Source organism: Diadema setosum, chromosome 17 (assembly GCF_964275005.1).
Source record: "Diadema setosum chromosome 17, eeDiaSeto1, whole genome shotgun sequence".
Classification (NCBI taxonomy): domain Eukaryota; kingdom Metazoa; phylum Echinodermata; class Echinoidea; order Diadematoida; family Diadematidae; genus Diadema; species Diadema setosum.
The window spans coordinates 28,709,144-28,728,112 of NC_092701.1; the positions used below are offsets into that span (position 1 = coordinate 28,709,144).

The 18,969-nt window shown below is 38.0% G+C and overlaps 1 protein-coding gene across 1 annotated transcript in view; it reads left to right on the forward strand.

The window, feature by feature from the left end:
* LOC140240457 (guanine nucleotide exchange factor VAV2-like) overlaps window positions 1–18,969 on the forward strand; it is a 105,337-nt gene that overhangs the window by 41,871 nt on the left and 44,497 nt on the right. The window contains exons 3-4 of the mRNA XM_072320227.1: window positions 803–861; window positions 15,716–15,769. Coding sequence (XP_072176328.1) covers window positions 803–861; window positions 15,716–15,769 — 113 coding nt within the window. The remainder of the gene's footprint in view (window positions 1–802; window positions 862–15,715; window positions 15,770–18,969) is intronic.

An 18,969-nucleotide genomic window follows, 5' to 3' on the forward strand; every position in this document is an offset into this window, starting at 1 on the left:
AAACAACCCACACACATGAAAATACAGTTTTTTTCAAGTGAAATCATTCTTCAGAACCTTGAACATCATGTTTTATGCTATGCAATATATTTTTACAGTATTTAAAAGTTTTGTTGTATTTTTAAGGAAAAAGGTAGTGCAAGCCTTTTTCAGACTCCTTACTGCTGTATCCTGTGTCATAAAGCCTTATTCTAAAAGTGCATCTTTGAAAGGGAAGTACATGTTTTTTAAGAAACAATTAAGAAGCTTGGATCTTAAACGGAAATTGGCCTAAATACAACAACAGTCGTATGTTTGCTCGGGTGAATGCATTACAGGCTTGATACGTACATTCAAATTGTCTGGTCTTATTCTTTTCTTCTTCTTTTTTTTCTTTCCAAAAAGGGCAGTGTTTTTAGTATAGCCTTATATCAATATAAAGAGCTAGTCATATTTCCATATCTCAATGCTGGACCATTTGGAATAAAAACTTACGATAAAGTCCATTACATCAAAATCAAATGTCATCTTTAAGACAAGATGTGGATAAGGCGAAGTAAGTATCGAAATAGCAAATGCCTTTAATACAGACCTTGACAGTCAAAGTGATACATTCAGAGTTCTCTCCGATCTCATCATTATCGAATAGAGGCCCCATCCATTAGCCTTTTTGAATGTTTTGCCTTGTGGTCATTACCGCTCTGTAGATGGTAGTCATTAAACCATTAATGGCCCCTGTGATTTTTTTTTCCCAAACTGTTTTTGTTTTTACTTGTTTTGGCATTGACATCTTTTTTTTCTTTTTCTTTTTTTTTTTTTCCAGCTCATCGATCTCCTCTCCAAACTCTCACACACGGAGGATGCCCAGAGGACAGGGGCAATGTGAGTATGCTTCTAGCACAAGCGTCATAAATCCTGTGTTTGGTGGTGGTACATGCGCTACACCCCCCCCCCCCTTTTACAAATGCTACATGTATGTGGTGTTACAAGTGTTTATAAAACAGATAGTGAATGGTCACAAGCGTAATGGTACAAGATTTTGCGCAAGGTGAATGTGTATGAGTTGGCCTATAGAGTGTCTCATCACTCACAGCTTGTGAGTTCTGGCTGTCTTGCACAAACTAAGTCTGTTCACTATTTGTTTTATGCAACACCTCAGACATTAATAGGCATGGTCCATGTCAAGACATAAATATTAAGACCATTTTTCAGGGCAGGGCTCATGGGGAACTTTCCACAACATTTATGGAGAAACTAAAAATCTGAAGTGTTTGCAAAGAAGAAGTGCTTGTAATATCAGATAAGATACAGTGTATCACATTGCTAATATGCAGATTAGTGAGGAGTGCTTCCTATAGATTGATTTACTTTGATTCAGTTTCGTTAAGTTCAGTTTGCATATCATACCTCATAGCATAAAACTTTTGAACACACTGATCAGAAGGAAGCAGATGTTGGAGGCAAAGTTGATACTGGTACATGAGTACAATTGTAGATATCAGATGATCTTTAGTTGATAAAGTATAGACAGACAAGCTGGCATTGTATTTCTAACAAGGTGGGTACATACAAAAAAACAAGTAACGTAATAGCACTTGTCATGACAGTTGTTGAGGGGTATGTGCAATGCAAGTAAATATGAAAGACAAGTCTATGTTTGGCGCTGGTGCCCATGTGTAGGTGGATATCTTATCTTCGCATTATGTAGATCTTGATAACTATTTCCAAAGCTCTTGATAACATACAAATTGTACATTGCATTTATGGAGAATATTGACATTGGAACAAGCATGTGACTGTGTGGGTGTTTACTATGTGTGTGTGTGTGTGCTAGCTATACAAATAGATGCATTGCTGATGCTTACCAGCTATGATCAATACATTTGTGTTTGTTCAAGCAGGTACTGTGTCTGGCAATAACAGCTGGTGGTGATTTACAGGGACTTCCCCAGTAGAGTGGTGGGGGGGGGGGGTGGCCCAAATCACACAAAAAAATATTATTCAAATGACTGTTGTTCAGACTGGAAGTATCTGCATGTATATATTGGTTTAAGCCATTGAAGGCTAGTCCCAAGTATACCTGGGCAGGTGTCTTTTGATAGGAAATGAATATTATATTAAAATCAGCTTGTCCTCAACGAGCTGTTAATTGATATTGCAGGTGATGTAGGAATGTCCTTCAGTGTACCTGTTCATTATCTCTACAGAGAAATCAGTTTGACATCCTTGTACCTCCTCCCCCTCCCTAACCCTTCCCCCCCCCCAAAAAAAAAAAAAGGAAAATAAGAACACCATTAAATATGAAACGGTCTTGTCTTTCTGCACACACTTATAATGATGTGCAACAGATCACTGCAGACGGTAAATTATGTGGAATATGCTTTTGAACTGAGCACATTTTTACGGCACAGCAGTGGATGGAAGATTAATATTGATCATGATTTGTTGGCTATCCACATTTTGTATTATGTACCATGACAGATTTCAAACCATCAATCACAAATCCAATTATTTAGACAAAGCCGCATACATGCATTAGATACATCTGTTTAAAGCTCACGGTATGACTGATCAATCCCATTTAGAGTAGTTTGATGAGACCTTCCATCTATATGAGTATGATTTAATGCTAGATACATGTAATTACTCAATGGCTGACAATTTGTTTATTTTCAGTCCATTACTTACTGTTACTAGTAATTGGGCGCAAGACAGCCGGGCCAGTTTTCTATTAAGCAAGGCCCTATCTGGGGTTAAAATGACTGTTTTGAATTTTTCCTGTAGTGTTTTAACATGTTCCTGGATAACAATCCAGCATGCTTAGTATATCGTACCTGAACAATGATCAAGAAAACCTCTAATACGATGTAGTCATGTGTATGCAACAAGGAAGTTAGACTTTTTTTTTTTTCCAGACCTTCAGCTAGATTTCTAAGCGTCTTTCCTATTAAAGATGAAGTGACTCCTCATAATACTATCAATTTGCCCTGCAGTCATCTGGAATCTCGACCTCTCCCTTCTCATATTGGAGCCCATAGTCCCTACATTTGATTAATTCTTTTCATTATTACTCTCTGTCCCTAACAGTTGGCTCTTTTCCTAATTACTTTGAAGGAAAATATCAAAAAGATATCATAGATAGAATGCATGATAGACATAATGGTTGTACAGCGTGCAACACCCTTAAAAGTCATAATTGTATGTGAAATAGTGCATGAAAATTGCACTCTCTGGATAAAAACAACAACAAACAAAATATTAACTTTGGCTGCTTTGTGAAATAGCATCAACTACTCATACAGGTGTAGTTAGCAGACATGAGAGAGTAAATAAAGACTGGCGAATATCCAGTCTGGTTTTCATGATGAACATCCTTATGGTAGAAAGTTTTGATTTTGTAGTAGTTAGCTCCATAAAATTCATACAAAAGATGTGTTTATAAAAAAAAAATGAATATTGTTGTACAATCAGAAATTGCTTTCAGTTTTGCAAAGACACATTAAAATCATACAGAGTTGTTGACTGAAACATATCTTTTTTTTTGGGAGGGGGGGGGGGAGGGCATGGGTTAAGGATAATATCTAATGATGCTTGAATGTACCAATATTGTGTTTTCAGTTATCCAGGCAGTTGTATGGCAATGTTCACATTATGGGAACGCACAGTGAAAGACTGTTCTCGTTCAAAGTCCAGTACATGAGGTTCCCTGGAGGGGTGAGCTCACAATGCATTTATTTGACTGAGGGGAAATATTCCTGGGGCCATGTTTCATAGGAAGATTTTTTTTTTTTTTTGTTAACAGCATTTCGAGCAATATTGACCCAGAAAGTGGAGTCATTATGAAGATTGGTAGGTGTACTCTGATGTTAAAAGTGGTTGAGTGGTTGGAAACAGATCCATTTTATGCAGTTGTACATCTCAGTCATTATTTTTGCTTTATGGTCACTGCAATGCTGATTATTATTTGTTGTATGTTCGTAAGCTCAGACATGAACCTGAAATTAGGTGATGCCATCATTAGCCAATTTACTTATTTATTTTTTAATCATTGATTTATTTTTAAATCAATTGATTTATTTATTTAGTTAGTTAGTTAGTTTTGTTTTAGTAGGGTAGCTCTGTCAGTGGCTACAAACACTAATATTTTCAGAGGTCCTACACATATATCCCAATATACACACACTAGTGTAGACACATGAAAAAGAAAGCAAAAAGAAAAGAACAATAATGTAATACATAATGCAGTAATGGTAAACTTACAATATGGCCACATCGTGTAGTATTGTATGCATAAATAACTTCATTCATAACGTTGCCAGTATCAGAATAGCACATTGGCCTTGGCATAGTTTGCTTATTCACGTGAAAACACTAGTTACAAATAACTCTTTGATGAACATTGGTGATTTTTGTTTGAAGTACAATATCTTATCGTAGAAAGTGAAATACCAATATATCTTAAGTACAGTCATCCAGAGAATAATTTTACTTCCTTCTCATGCATATTGATGTAAGGAAAAAAAGTCCAGTCACTTTGTGAGCAGACATTTGTCTCTCTTTAATAGTGTATCCAAAATTCACACAAAATTTAGCTCTGCACGTAAATTCTCCTCTTGAGTGGGTTTGAAATATTCAAAACCTCTAAAAGGTGATTGCATGTCAAACAAAGAGCTCAACTTTTCGTTTTTGAAATTACTGTAATGTAATTTATTTTCATTATTCATTTTGCTTTACTTGTAAATTAATTCACTGTCTCCTCCTTTGTACAAGAATGATAAAAATATTACACAAAATTTGTAAAGGTCTGATTCTAAGATATAGCATGCATGAGGCTCTGGCAGGATTTGAACCCAAGGCCTTGTAACCTCAAGCTCCTGAGCCCTGACCACTGTTCCAAGATGCTACAGTTATACCATGCAGCATGTATGAGCATGTGATTAAAGCTCATACCTGACCAATTTCTGGGGTCTTGATTTTTCTTTCTCCTTTTTTTTTTTTAAATCACTATCCCTTCACCCAGAATTGGAGCAGTGACGAATATTACACCCATTACTCGTCTCGAGACTAATAAGCTCGCTACATGCATCACCTTATTGACTCTTGACATCACACGGCGCTCCAATTCTCTCCCGCGGCGTATCTCCCGCTTTATTGCCCAGCCTGTGTGAAGAAACCAAATTATGCTTCAATTTGTGCCCCGAATGCATGCATACAAGCCAAGTATGCATGATATTGATTTCAGAGAGGTGAACGTAGAAGAAATTTTGAAGTTCTGAGTGGGATAGCTCGTTAACTATAATAAAGAAGGAATGGGGAAGGGGGGGGGGGAGGAAGGGCGGAGGGGGTGTTGGAAACTTGGTGATAAGGAGATGGTAGGTAAAACCTGACCATGATAAGTAGGAAGCCAATATTTCCCTGTAAATTACTATCGTGTGATGAGGTCGCAGATTTATCAATCGGAGCAGTGGAGAAGACTCATTTAATGAGAATGAGTAATGCACGGAAACACTCAGCCACCCGATCAGCGCGGAAAAGTGTGCCTCGGTCGCCTCTCTCACCCCGTTTGGCGGAGCTGGGGCTACGCCAGTTGAATAGACAAGCAGTGCATTGCTGGTTCCAAATGGCATCTTCAATTAAGAGTCTCATATGAAAATAAGAAGCAGCCATGAATTAATTTTCAGAGTCTGGGAGATGCCTCCAGGCCACTGAGTCTCCTTTAAGAAGCAAGAAGGCGCAAATGAGATTTCATGTGTAATGAAAAGACTGGGGGTCTGAGGAAAGAAGGAGAATTTAGTCAATCAGAAATGATAGGAAAAAGAATTCATCAAACAGATTTAATAACATGACACTGATTCACAATGTTTTCCCTTTGATGCATTTCTTCTCTTTCTCTCTCCCTTTCTCAATCTCTCCCCCCCCCCCTTTTGCCCATTAAAGTAGACATTCAAAGAGATCATTAAATTCTGCAATTTAGGCATCAGTAGAAAGCTCAGAAGACATAGAAGGCAATGGAATTTTGTTACCTCGCTTTCGCGTTGCTAGAAAGAAGTAAACGCTCACGAAAAACTGCGGTTTTCTGGAGCCTGATAAGGGCCAATTCGTCAGGAAAGATGCCCGTTTCGCCTGACGTCACGCACTGGATTTGCGGACTCTGCCCGGTGAATGTGTGTACAATGTTAACGGAGGTACAACCTGATTCTTTTGCAATTTATTTCCTTATGTAAAAGTCGAATTGAACGAAACATAACTTTTCATGGTTTAATAGTAATGAAGAAACATTTCTCTCTCGATTTTTTGTAATTCTTACAGATATTTTTGTCAATATTCAGGAATTCAAGCTACTTAGGTAATCTTATTTTTCTTACGTTTGTAATGTTAGCACGTTCAAGTTTCGCTAGTCACATGAGGCGTTTAATTGGAAATCATGAGGATGTCCATGACAGGATTGATAATCTAAGACATGGTGATGTTGACAATAACAAGCAGACTTACGAAAAATGGCGAAATATCAAAATAGGAGAGATTTTAAAACGAGGATCGAAATAACAACTTGTGCAGCCCAGTCTCGTAGCTCGCGATTGCTCGCATGCAGTATGTACTTGTATTAATCCGCGGTGAAGTGGCTCTACTGCTCCGATCCGCATTGGCAGCCGCTCGCCGCACCACCATCCTCACTGCCTGCGTGCCTGGCCTGTTACGTGATTAGCGAAGTCATGGAAGTACTTTCATTGGCGTAGGAACAATTGCATAACCACGTGTGTTTGTTTACGTTCGCGCCCGATACGATGTACTGTAATACTGTACGACTATACGAGATTCCAACCAGGGAGGTGGGAAGAGAAGGAGTGGAATCTTCGACATCGACAAGGTTCGGTGTTTTCGCAATTGCATCACTGCTTCACCAGTGTGCACACACTCGTAAAACTTCCGTAAATGACATCTGCTATGATAGCTATCACGCCATTGCGACTAGTTGCTGACCTCAAACCGGTCAGACCAAGGAGGTACAATACTAGGCTAGCAAGGTCTAATAGCAGGGCGGACATTAAAGCACTTCCCGATTGCTCGGGCAAGTGAAAATCAATGTCGTACAAGTGTTCTGAAGAAGGAGAAAAATGCTTACCCGAATCGGGCAGGCAAATAATTTTGAAGCCACCTTCTTTCTCCACATTTTCCCTTCAACAAACCCATGAAATCATGCACACGCAAGCCCAAAACTAACAACTTACTGTTTAGCGATGTCACGATTTCAACAACACTACTGTCGAACACTGACTTACTTGCAGAAGCCCGGGTATTGCATTGCGATGCCACATCAACGCTCATCGATATCGAACAAAGTTTTTATTCCGATACGATGTATTAGCCTATTTTGGCAGTAGAAAATAGCGGTAGCAGAAAAAACTGCCATTTTCTGCTCGCCGTTAGCTGCCTACAGGTGAGTCGCGTAGTCACTGGTTGTGCGTGCTCCATGTGGATACCGAGCACAGTGCGCGAATCAAGATAAAAATAACACAAATCAGTAACGCGCGGTCAAAAGTGAACACTAAGTTTACCAAGAAACAATAGGGACTTTTCGATTTGCACGTTGAGCCAGGCGTCACCCTGTTATGACGTAGTTTTTACGTACTGCGCATGCGCGAGTGTCGACCCTCGGCTCATCGCACAAATTTCGAACGCGTTAACCCCGGTTATCACCGTCCACCCAAATCGGTTGCGCCGCGCTCAACCCACCCTTGCTATGACGTCACACTCCTCTCGGGTATCGTGCGAAGGGCATGATGACTCTCGGGAAATCCGTGCTCAGTTCACCTGTTTTCCTTTTTCTTTCGAGAGAATATTTATATTCTAATTGCATGAAAGCTTATGATCTTGATACGTCACAGCAGCAGCGCTGACATACAAACTACAGCCTCTGGTACCTACTTTATTTGCCCGTTTTCACTGTTTCGCACTTTGCAACTGCCTACCGTAGTCCCACACATGCATTTACACGTAATGCTTTACGCAAACAGATTTTGGTGCTTGGCCTAGCTAGTGCAGCAGTGCATTTGCCTAGTAGTCTTACCATGCATCATGTTTTAAAATCCACATCATTCCTCCCAGGATACGCATCTAGTCAAAGACAAAATAAATATGACAAGTACAGAAACGAGTCACAAATTCCGCTTATATGCACGCTAGGCACAGGGCCTGGTTGCCTCCTGCACACGCCACGAGACGTGACGCCGGCGCCCGAAATCGAAACGTGTTTTAGCAGCGGGTCAACGTACAGACGTGACGCCTTGACGTACGGTTGCGCTCGGCGGCACGTCCTTCTCGTTCACCCAATCGAAAACTCCCTATTAAAAATTCCACGACGGCAAGGTGCCTGACTTGGGGATGGGGGGGGGGGGTAGAGGAGAGAGACCATGTTGACATAAAAGAAACCGCGCGTACTGGCGCATTCTTGGCGGTCATGAACAGTCTGGGGCCTGGAGGAATGAACAGGGAAAATGTTTGACAGGTCGAAGACCCAGCCAGGATTACAAACGTAATGATTCTTTATTTCTCTCATTTAATTTGCCTATAATAGGGCTCTCTCTCTCTCTCTCTCTTTCTCTCTCTCTTTCTCTCTATTTCCTTTTCTATTTCTTGTAAGAATTGTTTGTACTTACCGATAAAGAAAAATGAAATAAATAAACAGTGTTAAACTTGAAATGCCTTATTTTCCTGCTTTAAAATACTTCTCCATTTTGTACATTATTTCTATTCTGAGTTATGAAAAAAAGAGAAAACATGTTGCTGATTGTTACTCTAAAAGTTGTTTATTCCGAAGGTTCGCTAATCTAAAACTTAAGAAATAAGAAATTTAATCTGGGAACAAATTCAATTCGTTTTCAGATTAACAAGCCTTTTCCCCATTTTCACACTAACCAAACTACAGAATAATGCTACAAATGTTTGGATTAACAAACCCTCATATTTTCGGAAGAAAAACATTGGCACAGGGATTTTGCGTGTTTCAGATTTGGAATAACGAATTATAGAATACGTACAAATGTATCTCATGTCTTCTTCTTCTTCTTTTTTCATTATCTTAGGAATAATGAATACCGGACAAACAAAAAATTAAAGATGTCAAACTACGACATAAACTTATGAGAGAGAGGGAGAGAGAGAGAGAGAGAGGGGAAGAAAGGTTACTGGTCGTTACTTTAAAAGATCGTCACTCCCGAGGGTTCAATTATCCAAAAACTGGAAAAAAAAAAGGGTTCTTAAATCGAAAAGAGAAAAAGATGAAAATTAAGTTTCGTTATTTCGAAGTCCTGTTCACTCAAAAACATTCCATATTCTGAATGTTCGTTTATCCGAAAACGAAATAAGTAATTTCTTGCCGCGTAATTCAATTTCAGATAAACGAACTTTTCGAACCACAAATCAAATTAAACAAACCATGATTAAATTTGTCGGATTAACAAACATCCGCACATGCAATATGCGTGTTTCGAAATAACTACCATCGGGATAGTGAATCTTAGTCTTTTTCGGAATAACGAGCACCACGCAAAGAGACGCGATGCCAAACTAAAATTCAAACCTATTTTTTCTCCTTTTTTTTTTACCACCCGTCTATACACGTTTTCTGAACATTTCCTTATGCCCGACTAAAAAAATAATATTTGCACGTTACTGTGAAAGTTCGTTTATCCGAAAATGAAACAAGCTAGCTCGAGAGTCGATACTGTGAAGGTTTGCTAATTCGACAATGAAAAAAGAAAAAAAAATGTTAATCTGAACGTAAGATTAGCTTTGATTTTCTGATGGTTCGTTAATAATAATAATGATAATAATAAAGAGGTTTTGTAATTCCTTTTTTAGATTCATGTCCGGATAAACGCAGCTATGGAATCACAAACATTCTTGCATGTTTTTGTTTGTTTGTTTGTTGTTGTTGTTGTGTTTTTTTTGGGGGGGGGGGGACGAATCATATTTCATTGTTACACTTGCGATCATCTACATTCATTAGACAGGGCTCGACACTAACTGTGGCCTGGTGGCCCGGGGCCACCAAAAAACGCACGTCGGGCCGACAATATTTCAGAAATGAAGATTTTGGTGGCCCGATCGGGCCACCAAAAAAGTCGGATGTTTGCTTTTACTGTTGGAAATGAACAGCGGTAACAATCGGCTCCGTAAGATGCTAAAATAATTGGAAATGAATATCGGTAAGATTCAGCTCCTTACGATGCAAAAATTAATGTCATATATTTGATTTTGCGTTCGGAAATGAATAAGGATAACATTCGGCTCAGGAAGATGCTAAAAGTTGATGTCGAATGATCCCTTGTAAACGTTCGGAAATGAATAACAATGATATTCAACTCCGTACGATGATTAGATAAATGTTGGATGTTTGTTTTTACTTTCGAAAGTAAATAGCAATAACATTCGGCTCCGGAAGATGCTAAAATAAATGTCAGATGATTGCTTTTACGTTCGGAAGTGAATAGCAGTAATATTCTGCTCCATACCATGCTAAAATAACTGTCGGGTGTTTGCTTGAAGATTTCGAAATGAATAACAGTAATGTTTAGCTGCGTTCGATGGTAAAATAGTTATTAATGTTTGATGTTTGCTTTGACGTTTGGAAATGAATAACAATTATAGTATTCAACTCCGTACGATGATAAAATAAATGCCGGATGATTGCTTTTACATTCGAAAGTAAATAGCAATAATATCAGCTCCGGAAGATGCTAAAATAAATGTCGAATGATCCCTTTGACGTTCGAAAATGAATAACAATAATTTTCAACTCCATACGATGATTAAATAAATGTCGGATGTTTGCTTTAACTTTCGAAAGTAAATAGGAATAACATTCGGCTCCAGAAGATGCCAAAATAAATGTCAGATGATTGCTTTTACGTTTGGAAGTGAATAGCAGCAACATTCTGCTCCATATGATGCTAAAATAAATGTCGGATATTTGCTATAACATTTCGAAATGAATAACAGTAACATTCAGCTGCGTTTGATGGTAAAGTAAATGTCTGATGTCTGCCTTGACGTTAAAAAAATGAAAAACAGTATAACATACGGCTCAGTACGATTTAGAGTCTCGACGATCAGTATGTACGATGAATGACAGCGGCGGTTTAGACAAAAATGTGGAAAAAGAAGTACTTCCTCACGGCTCATTCTTCCACCTCTGTAAGTAGCAATTCGCTTCGTAGAACAGTATACGAAATACACAGATTACGTGTGGCGAACATTACTCGTACAGTATTGAGTTTATGTTCATCCATTATTATTACAAACAAAAACATGCATAGAGAGCGAGTGATCAGCTGCAGCATGGACCTTTTTGCTAGGTCCATGGCTGCAGGGGGTCTTGCGTCGAACGTCGAGGGGGCATGGAGCTGGCGCACATGTTCGAAGTACAAGTACGTACAATAGTAAATGTTTCCATACACACACGTGTTTACGCACAGCTCTCACTAGACCGAGGAAGAAATCAGAGCACGAACACTAATATATTCACACACACGCAAACACACACAACGCAGTGCGAACCACACACCAGCACAGTGCATGAACAGCCGATGCAGACCAGCTGAGAGCGAGACGTACCATCCAGCTTGCTGTGACCGGATCTACTTTTTGAAGGCACGGAACCGAAATGCGGAAAAAAACGTCTGAAAGAAATCTCTTTTATGCGCCGCTAGCATTCACAAATTTCATACTTTATGGGATGAAATGTAAGGAAAAACTGTGAACTCCAAGGAGACATGTAAGAAAACTCCTAATAAACTAAATAATTGGACTTGCTAGGCTCCTAAACACAACACTGAAAACAATTCACGGTAGTAGTCTATGGAGCGAACGTGTACTTTCAGAGTACGAATCCAGTGCGTGACGTCATCGGGAAGGGGTATTGGCAGACCGTTCATCGGGGCATTTCGGGTTCACTTTTTCGTCCGATTTCAATAATTAATAAAAAATAGTTGGGATTGTTCTTTTCTCTCGATATTTTGTGTACATCTAGGACAGATGTTCAAATTCAATATTTTCTTATCAAATTTGTGTTTCGTGCTCTTTGAATTTCTACTTTAAAGACATTTCTGAATCACAAATATAGATTTTGGGGTTTCTGCACATAATTTATACACATACCTATGTAAAAACAGACTTTTCCATTAAGTATACCCATTCCGCCAGGTACACAATATGAGCATTGTTCTTCTGCCTATCAACATGCTTGTTACAGATCTTCCTGTTGGTGTAGTACAACAAACTACCATTGAAAAAATATATTCTTGAAGACTTAATACATAATGCTGTATTTTGTTTTTACGTTATATATATTATTTTTTCCCCGATTTGATGCGCTTAGAAACATCAGTATTAAGCGCTATATAAATGTTATTCATTATCATTATCATTATCATTAACTTCTTGATGACACAAAATATGCAGTGCAAGATCAGCTTTCATTCAATCCCAACTTGATTAGCTTTTGATATCTAGAGTGTATTTTGACAATGCATATTAGAATGGGATCAGAGAGGTAAGTGAATGCCATACTTATTGATGCTATATTATTTGATGCTATAGAGCAATAAAACAGTCCTCGTAAATTGAATACTTCAGATGATTTTTTTTTTTTTTTTAATGGCAGAGGTAGTGGCACAGGTAGTATCTCTAATATAGTTTGGACGCTTTCAGTTCATTGTGATAACCAATATGTCATGTAATACAGATTACATCCTGTCTCGTGCAGGGTTTCAGTTTATCGCAATAGCTTTTCCTGTCCAGGAGCTCTGCCTGATAATGTATGTATGATACTTTCCTGTATTTCCTTCTCTTTAACTATCGAGAGTTCATAAATATAGTAATGTCAACTGGAAAAAAAAAAAAAGTTTATCAGACCGTGATTGCTCGAGTCAGAAATCTGTCGGTTTCATGTTTCATGGAGTAGAAACATTGATAGCGATGGGAGTATCTTGGTTTTCTAATCAAAGACTTTGCAGTTGTATCTACAAGAGTACTGTACATTACATGTATTTGGAATGCACAGTACTGTACATTATGTTCTCTTGCACATGCATTATGTAATTCACATATTAAAACAAGTTTTTGTAGAGGTTGAAAACATGTTTTATAATAATAATCAAAAGCACATCTCAATTTTTGTCCCCGCCGAACGAGTTCGAGCAGGGGACTATGAAACGGGCTCCGTACGTGTGTGTGTCCGTCCGTGCGTCCGTCCGTGCGTCCGTCCGTGCGTCCGTCCGTGCGTCCGTCCGTGTGTGCGTCCGTGTGTGATCAAAATGTTCAAAATGCTACTCCTTCGCCATTTCTAACCCGATTTTGATTCTGTTTGCTTTATATGATAGCACTACATGGGAGCTTTGAAACTTCTACACAGAATTTCAATTGTGACCTTTGACCTTGACCTTTGACCTATATTGTACATTTTGCTTCAAAATGCTACTCCTTCGCCATTTCTTACCCGATTTTGATTCCGTTTGCTTTATATGATGGCACTAGGTGAGGGCTTCAAAATTTCTACACAGAATTTCGACCTGTGACTTCTTTGACCTTTGACCTTGATTTTTGACCTATATTGTACATTTTGCTTCAAAATGCTACTCCTTCGCCATTTGTAACCCGATTTCAATTCCGTTTGCTTTAAGTGATGGCACTAGGTGAGGGCTTCAAAACTTCTACACAGAACTTTGACCTTTGACTTCTTTGACCTTTGACCTTGATTTTTGACCTATATTGTACATTGCCTACAAAATGCTACTCCTTCGCCATTTCTAACCCGATTTTGATTCCGTTTGCTTTATATGATGGCACTAGGTGAGGGCTTCAAAACTTCTACACAGAATTTTGACCTTTGACTTCTTTGACCTTTGACCTTGATTTTTGACCTATATTGTACATTTTGCTACAAAATGCTACTCCTTTGCCATTTGTAACCCGATTTCAATTCCGTTTGCTTTAAGTGATGGCACTAGGTGAGGGCTTCAAAACTTCTACACAGAATTTTGACCTTTGACTTCTTTGACCTTTGACCTTGATTTTTTTTTACCTATATTGTACATTGGCTACAAAATGCTACTCCTTCGCCATTTCTAACCCAATTTCGATTCCGTTTGCTTTATGTGATGGCACTAGGTGAGGGCTTCAAAACTTCTACATAGAATTTTGACCTTTGACTTCTTTGACCTTTGACCTTCATCTTTTTACCTATATTGTACATTTTGCTACTAAATGCTACTTCCGGCGGGGACATATATTACGCACCGCGTAATTTCTACTTTTCCTTGTTTCTTTTTTTCCTTCATTTTATTGCATTTTATTTGTATCTGTCTACTTTCAAAATACTCTTCATCTTCACCAACCACCACGTAATCTCCGTTCATCAAACTTACTAAAATTACAGGTACCTCGAATCAAGCATAATTGGGGGGATCGGGCTTTTTCATATATGGGCCCAAAACTATGGAATGGCCTACCAAAATCTCTTAGAGAAGCATCTTCCATTGATGGTTTCAAAAAGAATCTCAAGACATACATTTTCAATTTAAATTGACCATACCTGTATGTATATGTGTACGTATATATTGTTTGTTGGTTTATTGTTTTATCATTTTCTGTGATACTGTAGTAACATGACACAATATGTACTCTGTTCTATGTATAGCGCCTTGAGTATCTTTTTTAGGTAGAAATGAGTGCTTTATAAGAGTATCACTGTTATTATTATTATTATTATTTCTCTTTCTGATGTGAACAGAGCCCACTAGGAGATCTGTGCCCACATCACTAAGTAGCTATCCTGTATAAAGACTAAATAATAACAAATATAATATTCAATGATGATGATGTTGATAATAATGATAATAATGATTATTGTTATTTATTATGATAGCAATGAAAATGATTATGTTCCATATACGTAGTTAGTCTAATTTTTTTTTTTACGAATTGAGACTTCCAGACAGTTTCACGAGTGATTAAAATTCATGATCGTTGAGCACATTAATGAATGGAGAAGGAAAATTGCAAAATTAAAATGCACACAAAAATTTCTGGTTTTACAGTAGCACTAGTCCTACCATGGTCCTACACTGGTCTAGTAATACACAATGCTCTAATCATTTAATATTCAGCTCCCTAGGTTTGACAGGGTTAATCCACTTTCTGCACAGTTCTGAAATTTCCGTAGACTGTGCATAGAAACCCACCAGGTTCCATAGGCAATGGGTTAATAGAAATGGAGCAGAGTTGAAAAAAAAAAGATAGTGGATATGAGAGTGATTGGACAACTGCTTTAAAAGGAGACAGAGTGAGAGACTGAGATAAAATTAATGCCTATACTCATACCTATTTATGTGCCCCCATAATGCACCAGCTCAATGTCATCAACGGCAAATGGACCACGAGGACTGATGCATATCACAACACTTAATGTTAATCATTCTCACGATTTTTCGGCCTCGAGCCTTTGCCCCGCAGCAGCGGTGGCGTCTCTCTGCAAGGCCTATCGTTTGGAGCCCCGTAATGTCGATTGATCGTCATACTGTGATGCCCGCCAGAGCCACTTGGACCATTTCTGCTGGCGCGGTTGATTGATAATAACAGGCAGCTATTTCTCAGTCTTGCTTTCCTTTTTTGTGTGTGTATTAGTTTTTGAACCATGTTTTATCATTATTTTTTCTTTCCCATCTTCTTCCACCAGACCGTTCAGCACGGTACAGGAGGATATCTATGGAGGCCTGGAAGATATGGCAGAGTAAGTATTTGCACCCATGATTCGGCATACTCACAGTACACCATATGTAAATTTGGACCGCATTATGCAGGGTGCGAAATACCTAAACGCTTGCCAGATTGCCGAGTGCAAATGAACATCAAAGACAAGCAAGTCTTTTTAAAGGACAAGTTCACCTTCATAGACATGTGGATTGAGTGAATGCAGCAATATTAATAGAACACATCAGCAACAGTTTGAGGAAAATCGGACAATCCCTTTAGAAGGTATGAATTTTTGAAGTTTCTGCTTAGTCACTGCTGGATTAGAAGACTACTACAGCTTGTGATGTCATATTTGTACAACGATATAAAGAAAATATGAAGAAAATTCAAGATATTTCCACTTTTCTTGCATAACAAAAGAACACTTGACTTGCCTCTTTCAGAAGGCAAGGGGGAATAATATTACCCTTAACATATGTCAGGGGCGAGTCGAGGAAATGTGCACTTTTTAAAAAAAAAGTAAGATTTTGTGAAATTCTCTTTATATTTTCCTCATATTTTTGTACACATGTGACATCATACACTGTAGTAGTCTTCTCATCCAGCAGTGACTGTGCAGATACTTTAAAAATCCATAATGTCCGATTTTCCCCAAACTTTTACTGATGTGTTCTACTAATATTGCTGCATTCACTTAATCCACATGTATATGAAGGTGGACTTGTCCTTTAACAATTAGGAGAAGCGCTTGCCTAAATACTTGGGCAGGAAAGAATTTTTGAAGACTCCCTTTTTTTTTTTTTTTCCCCCTTCAAAACCATGAAGTGAAAAAAACAGAAGCCCAAAGATAATTACTGTTTGATTCGGCACGCCGTACACCGGGTTACCGTTGTAACCCGGAGTACCGCGTTGTATAGCGCCATCTCATGCCCATTATTTATAATGCGCATCCGAACTCAGATACGCCGATTCCGAATTCGGATACGGCAAAGTCGTCACAATGTGAACTAGTACATAGGTGTTTTTCGAGGTAATTTCTAGCTCCACACCGTTTTGTAAACATCATCTACCGTAACTTTTATTTTCAGAAAAAAAATAATCACCGAAAGCGCAGAAAATTCACCCCAAAATCAACTGTATTTCTTCAAAATTTGATCATGGGGGCTGCCATCTTTATATTCTTCTACGCGTGCGCGAATGGTCGATAATAAGAGATGAAATGCGAAAGAAAAAGGTTCAATTTAGATAATTGGAATTTATTTCTTAGATTAATAAAATATTTACGTGGATTTCTAATGTTATCATTAAAAATATTTCATTTAGATGATTTTCTTATTTCATTTTGTATTCATTAATTTACGGGGTAGTAGACTGGCAACTTCGTCTGCAATTGATTATTACACGTACACTGCGCTACGTAATTATAAGCACGAATGCTAGCATTACGCCAGCGCAACGGCCATAGTCATGGCATCTGCGTGCAGTGATGGCCGTGCTAGCAGCGGATACAAGGACCTACTCAAATCTCGCAAAAAACACAAGAAACTCAATAAAAGAGGTAAACTGGAGAATGCCAGTACTAACAATAATATGTACAATAGTATCAAACAGTTAAGATTATAACAGAGCAGAAAATAATTATCAGTTGCATGCATTAATTGTTGCATAATCACAAATAAGAAAACATTTTTGTGCATAATAATACTACAAAATATTTTGACACATTTTTTGGTAAGCCAGGGTACAGAGCTGAAAAAAAAAAAAGATTAATTCAACAAAATGGCGAATTTCACTTGGTACCCCAGGGTACCAAATATTGCATCGTTTAGTGATGCAATGCAGTTAATTTCATTTCAGTAACTTTTCAATGCTCACGTACATGAAGAAGTCCCAATGCAATGCAGCAACACTCGCTCAAACCAAGTTTGTTACTCCAGTGTATTCAAGCATGCGAACCAACATGTGCTGTTTATTTACGATGCTGTAAATGATTATGTTTTTATCAAGTTCTTCACTTACAAGTGATTTTCAATATCATTTTCTCATATGTTTGGACTTTCTTTTTGGGCAAGTAAAATTCATGTTGGGGCCAGTGTTCTGCAACAATTTGAAATTCTGTGTGCTCAACCGAGCAAGTGGCAAAAAAATCCCAAAACAAACAAAGTTTGTGTAGCACCCTGCATAATGTTTCTCAAGCATTGGGACCATTGTAAGATAATGTTCAATGTTGCTCTGTAGTGGTAATCATGATCAAGACTCACAGTGGTGGGAATGAGAAATAAGCATCCCTTTCTAAGAGTCATATTTAGCAATGAGTCATATTTAGCAATATCCCCACTTCTGAGATGATGTGCATTGCATGAGAGGCAAAATTTTGAAGATTCAAATTAGTGGACGCTTGCTTTGAGTTGATTTTAATTGCAACTGATTGACAAATTACCCTACATCAGTGTGTAATAGTAAGCACCTATTCAGTGTTTTAAAACAGTCATGATAGATGAAAAATCATGGGCATGCAGTAGTACACAATTGGCGAAGACTCTATTAGCCCTATTCCCCCTTGACATTTCGCGTGATCATTCCGCAACGCATGATGCTCTCGCCGCGACATTTTATGACTTTTTTCTTTCAAGTATCTCGCAGCTTTTGAGACCAAATTTGTCGCTCCCAGGCATACCGTTTTGTTATTATAAAAATAAAAATCTTTACTTTCAATGGCTGATAATGATTTATTTAAATAGCTTGATTATGTTTTAAAAAGTTTCTGCGATAAATTTTGATGAAAAAAACAACAAAAACAAAGAAATACATAAGAAATTCAATAAACAATAAAATACATAAGAAATAGTTACGAAGCCGAATTTTTGCTTTAATATTATTGTTGAGGATATTGAAAAGAATATGTTCACCAAAAAATAGAAGTCTTGGAGCTTCATTTCTTGATTTATAGGCAAAAAAATATTTGTGCATGAATTAGAATAAATTAATTGGTATAAAATACATAAATTAAAATTTGAAAAATCTAGCACTATACAGTCTTGTAGATTATATTGGCCTCTACCTTAGTGCAAATTTTCGCAAGGATTACACAATCCACGGCCGAGATCTGAAGGGGGGACCAAAAAGGTCCCCCCCCCCATGGTTTCAAATCCCCCCCCCCCAAAAAAAAAAAAAAAAAAACGGTGGGATTAGGGTTAAACCAACAGTCTCCTGATTAATAGACAGACATTGCTGCAA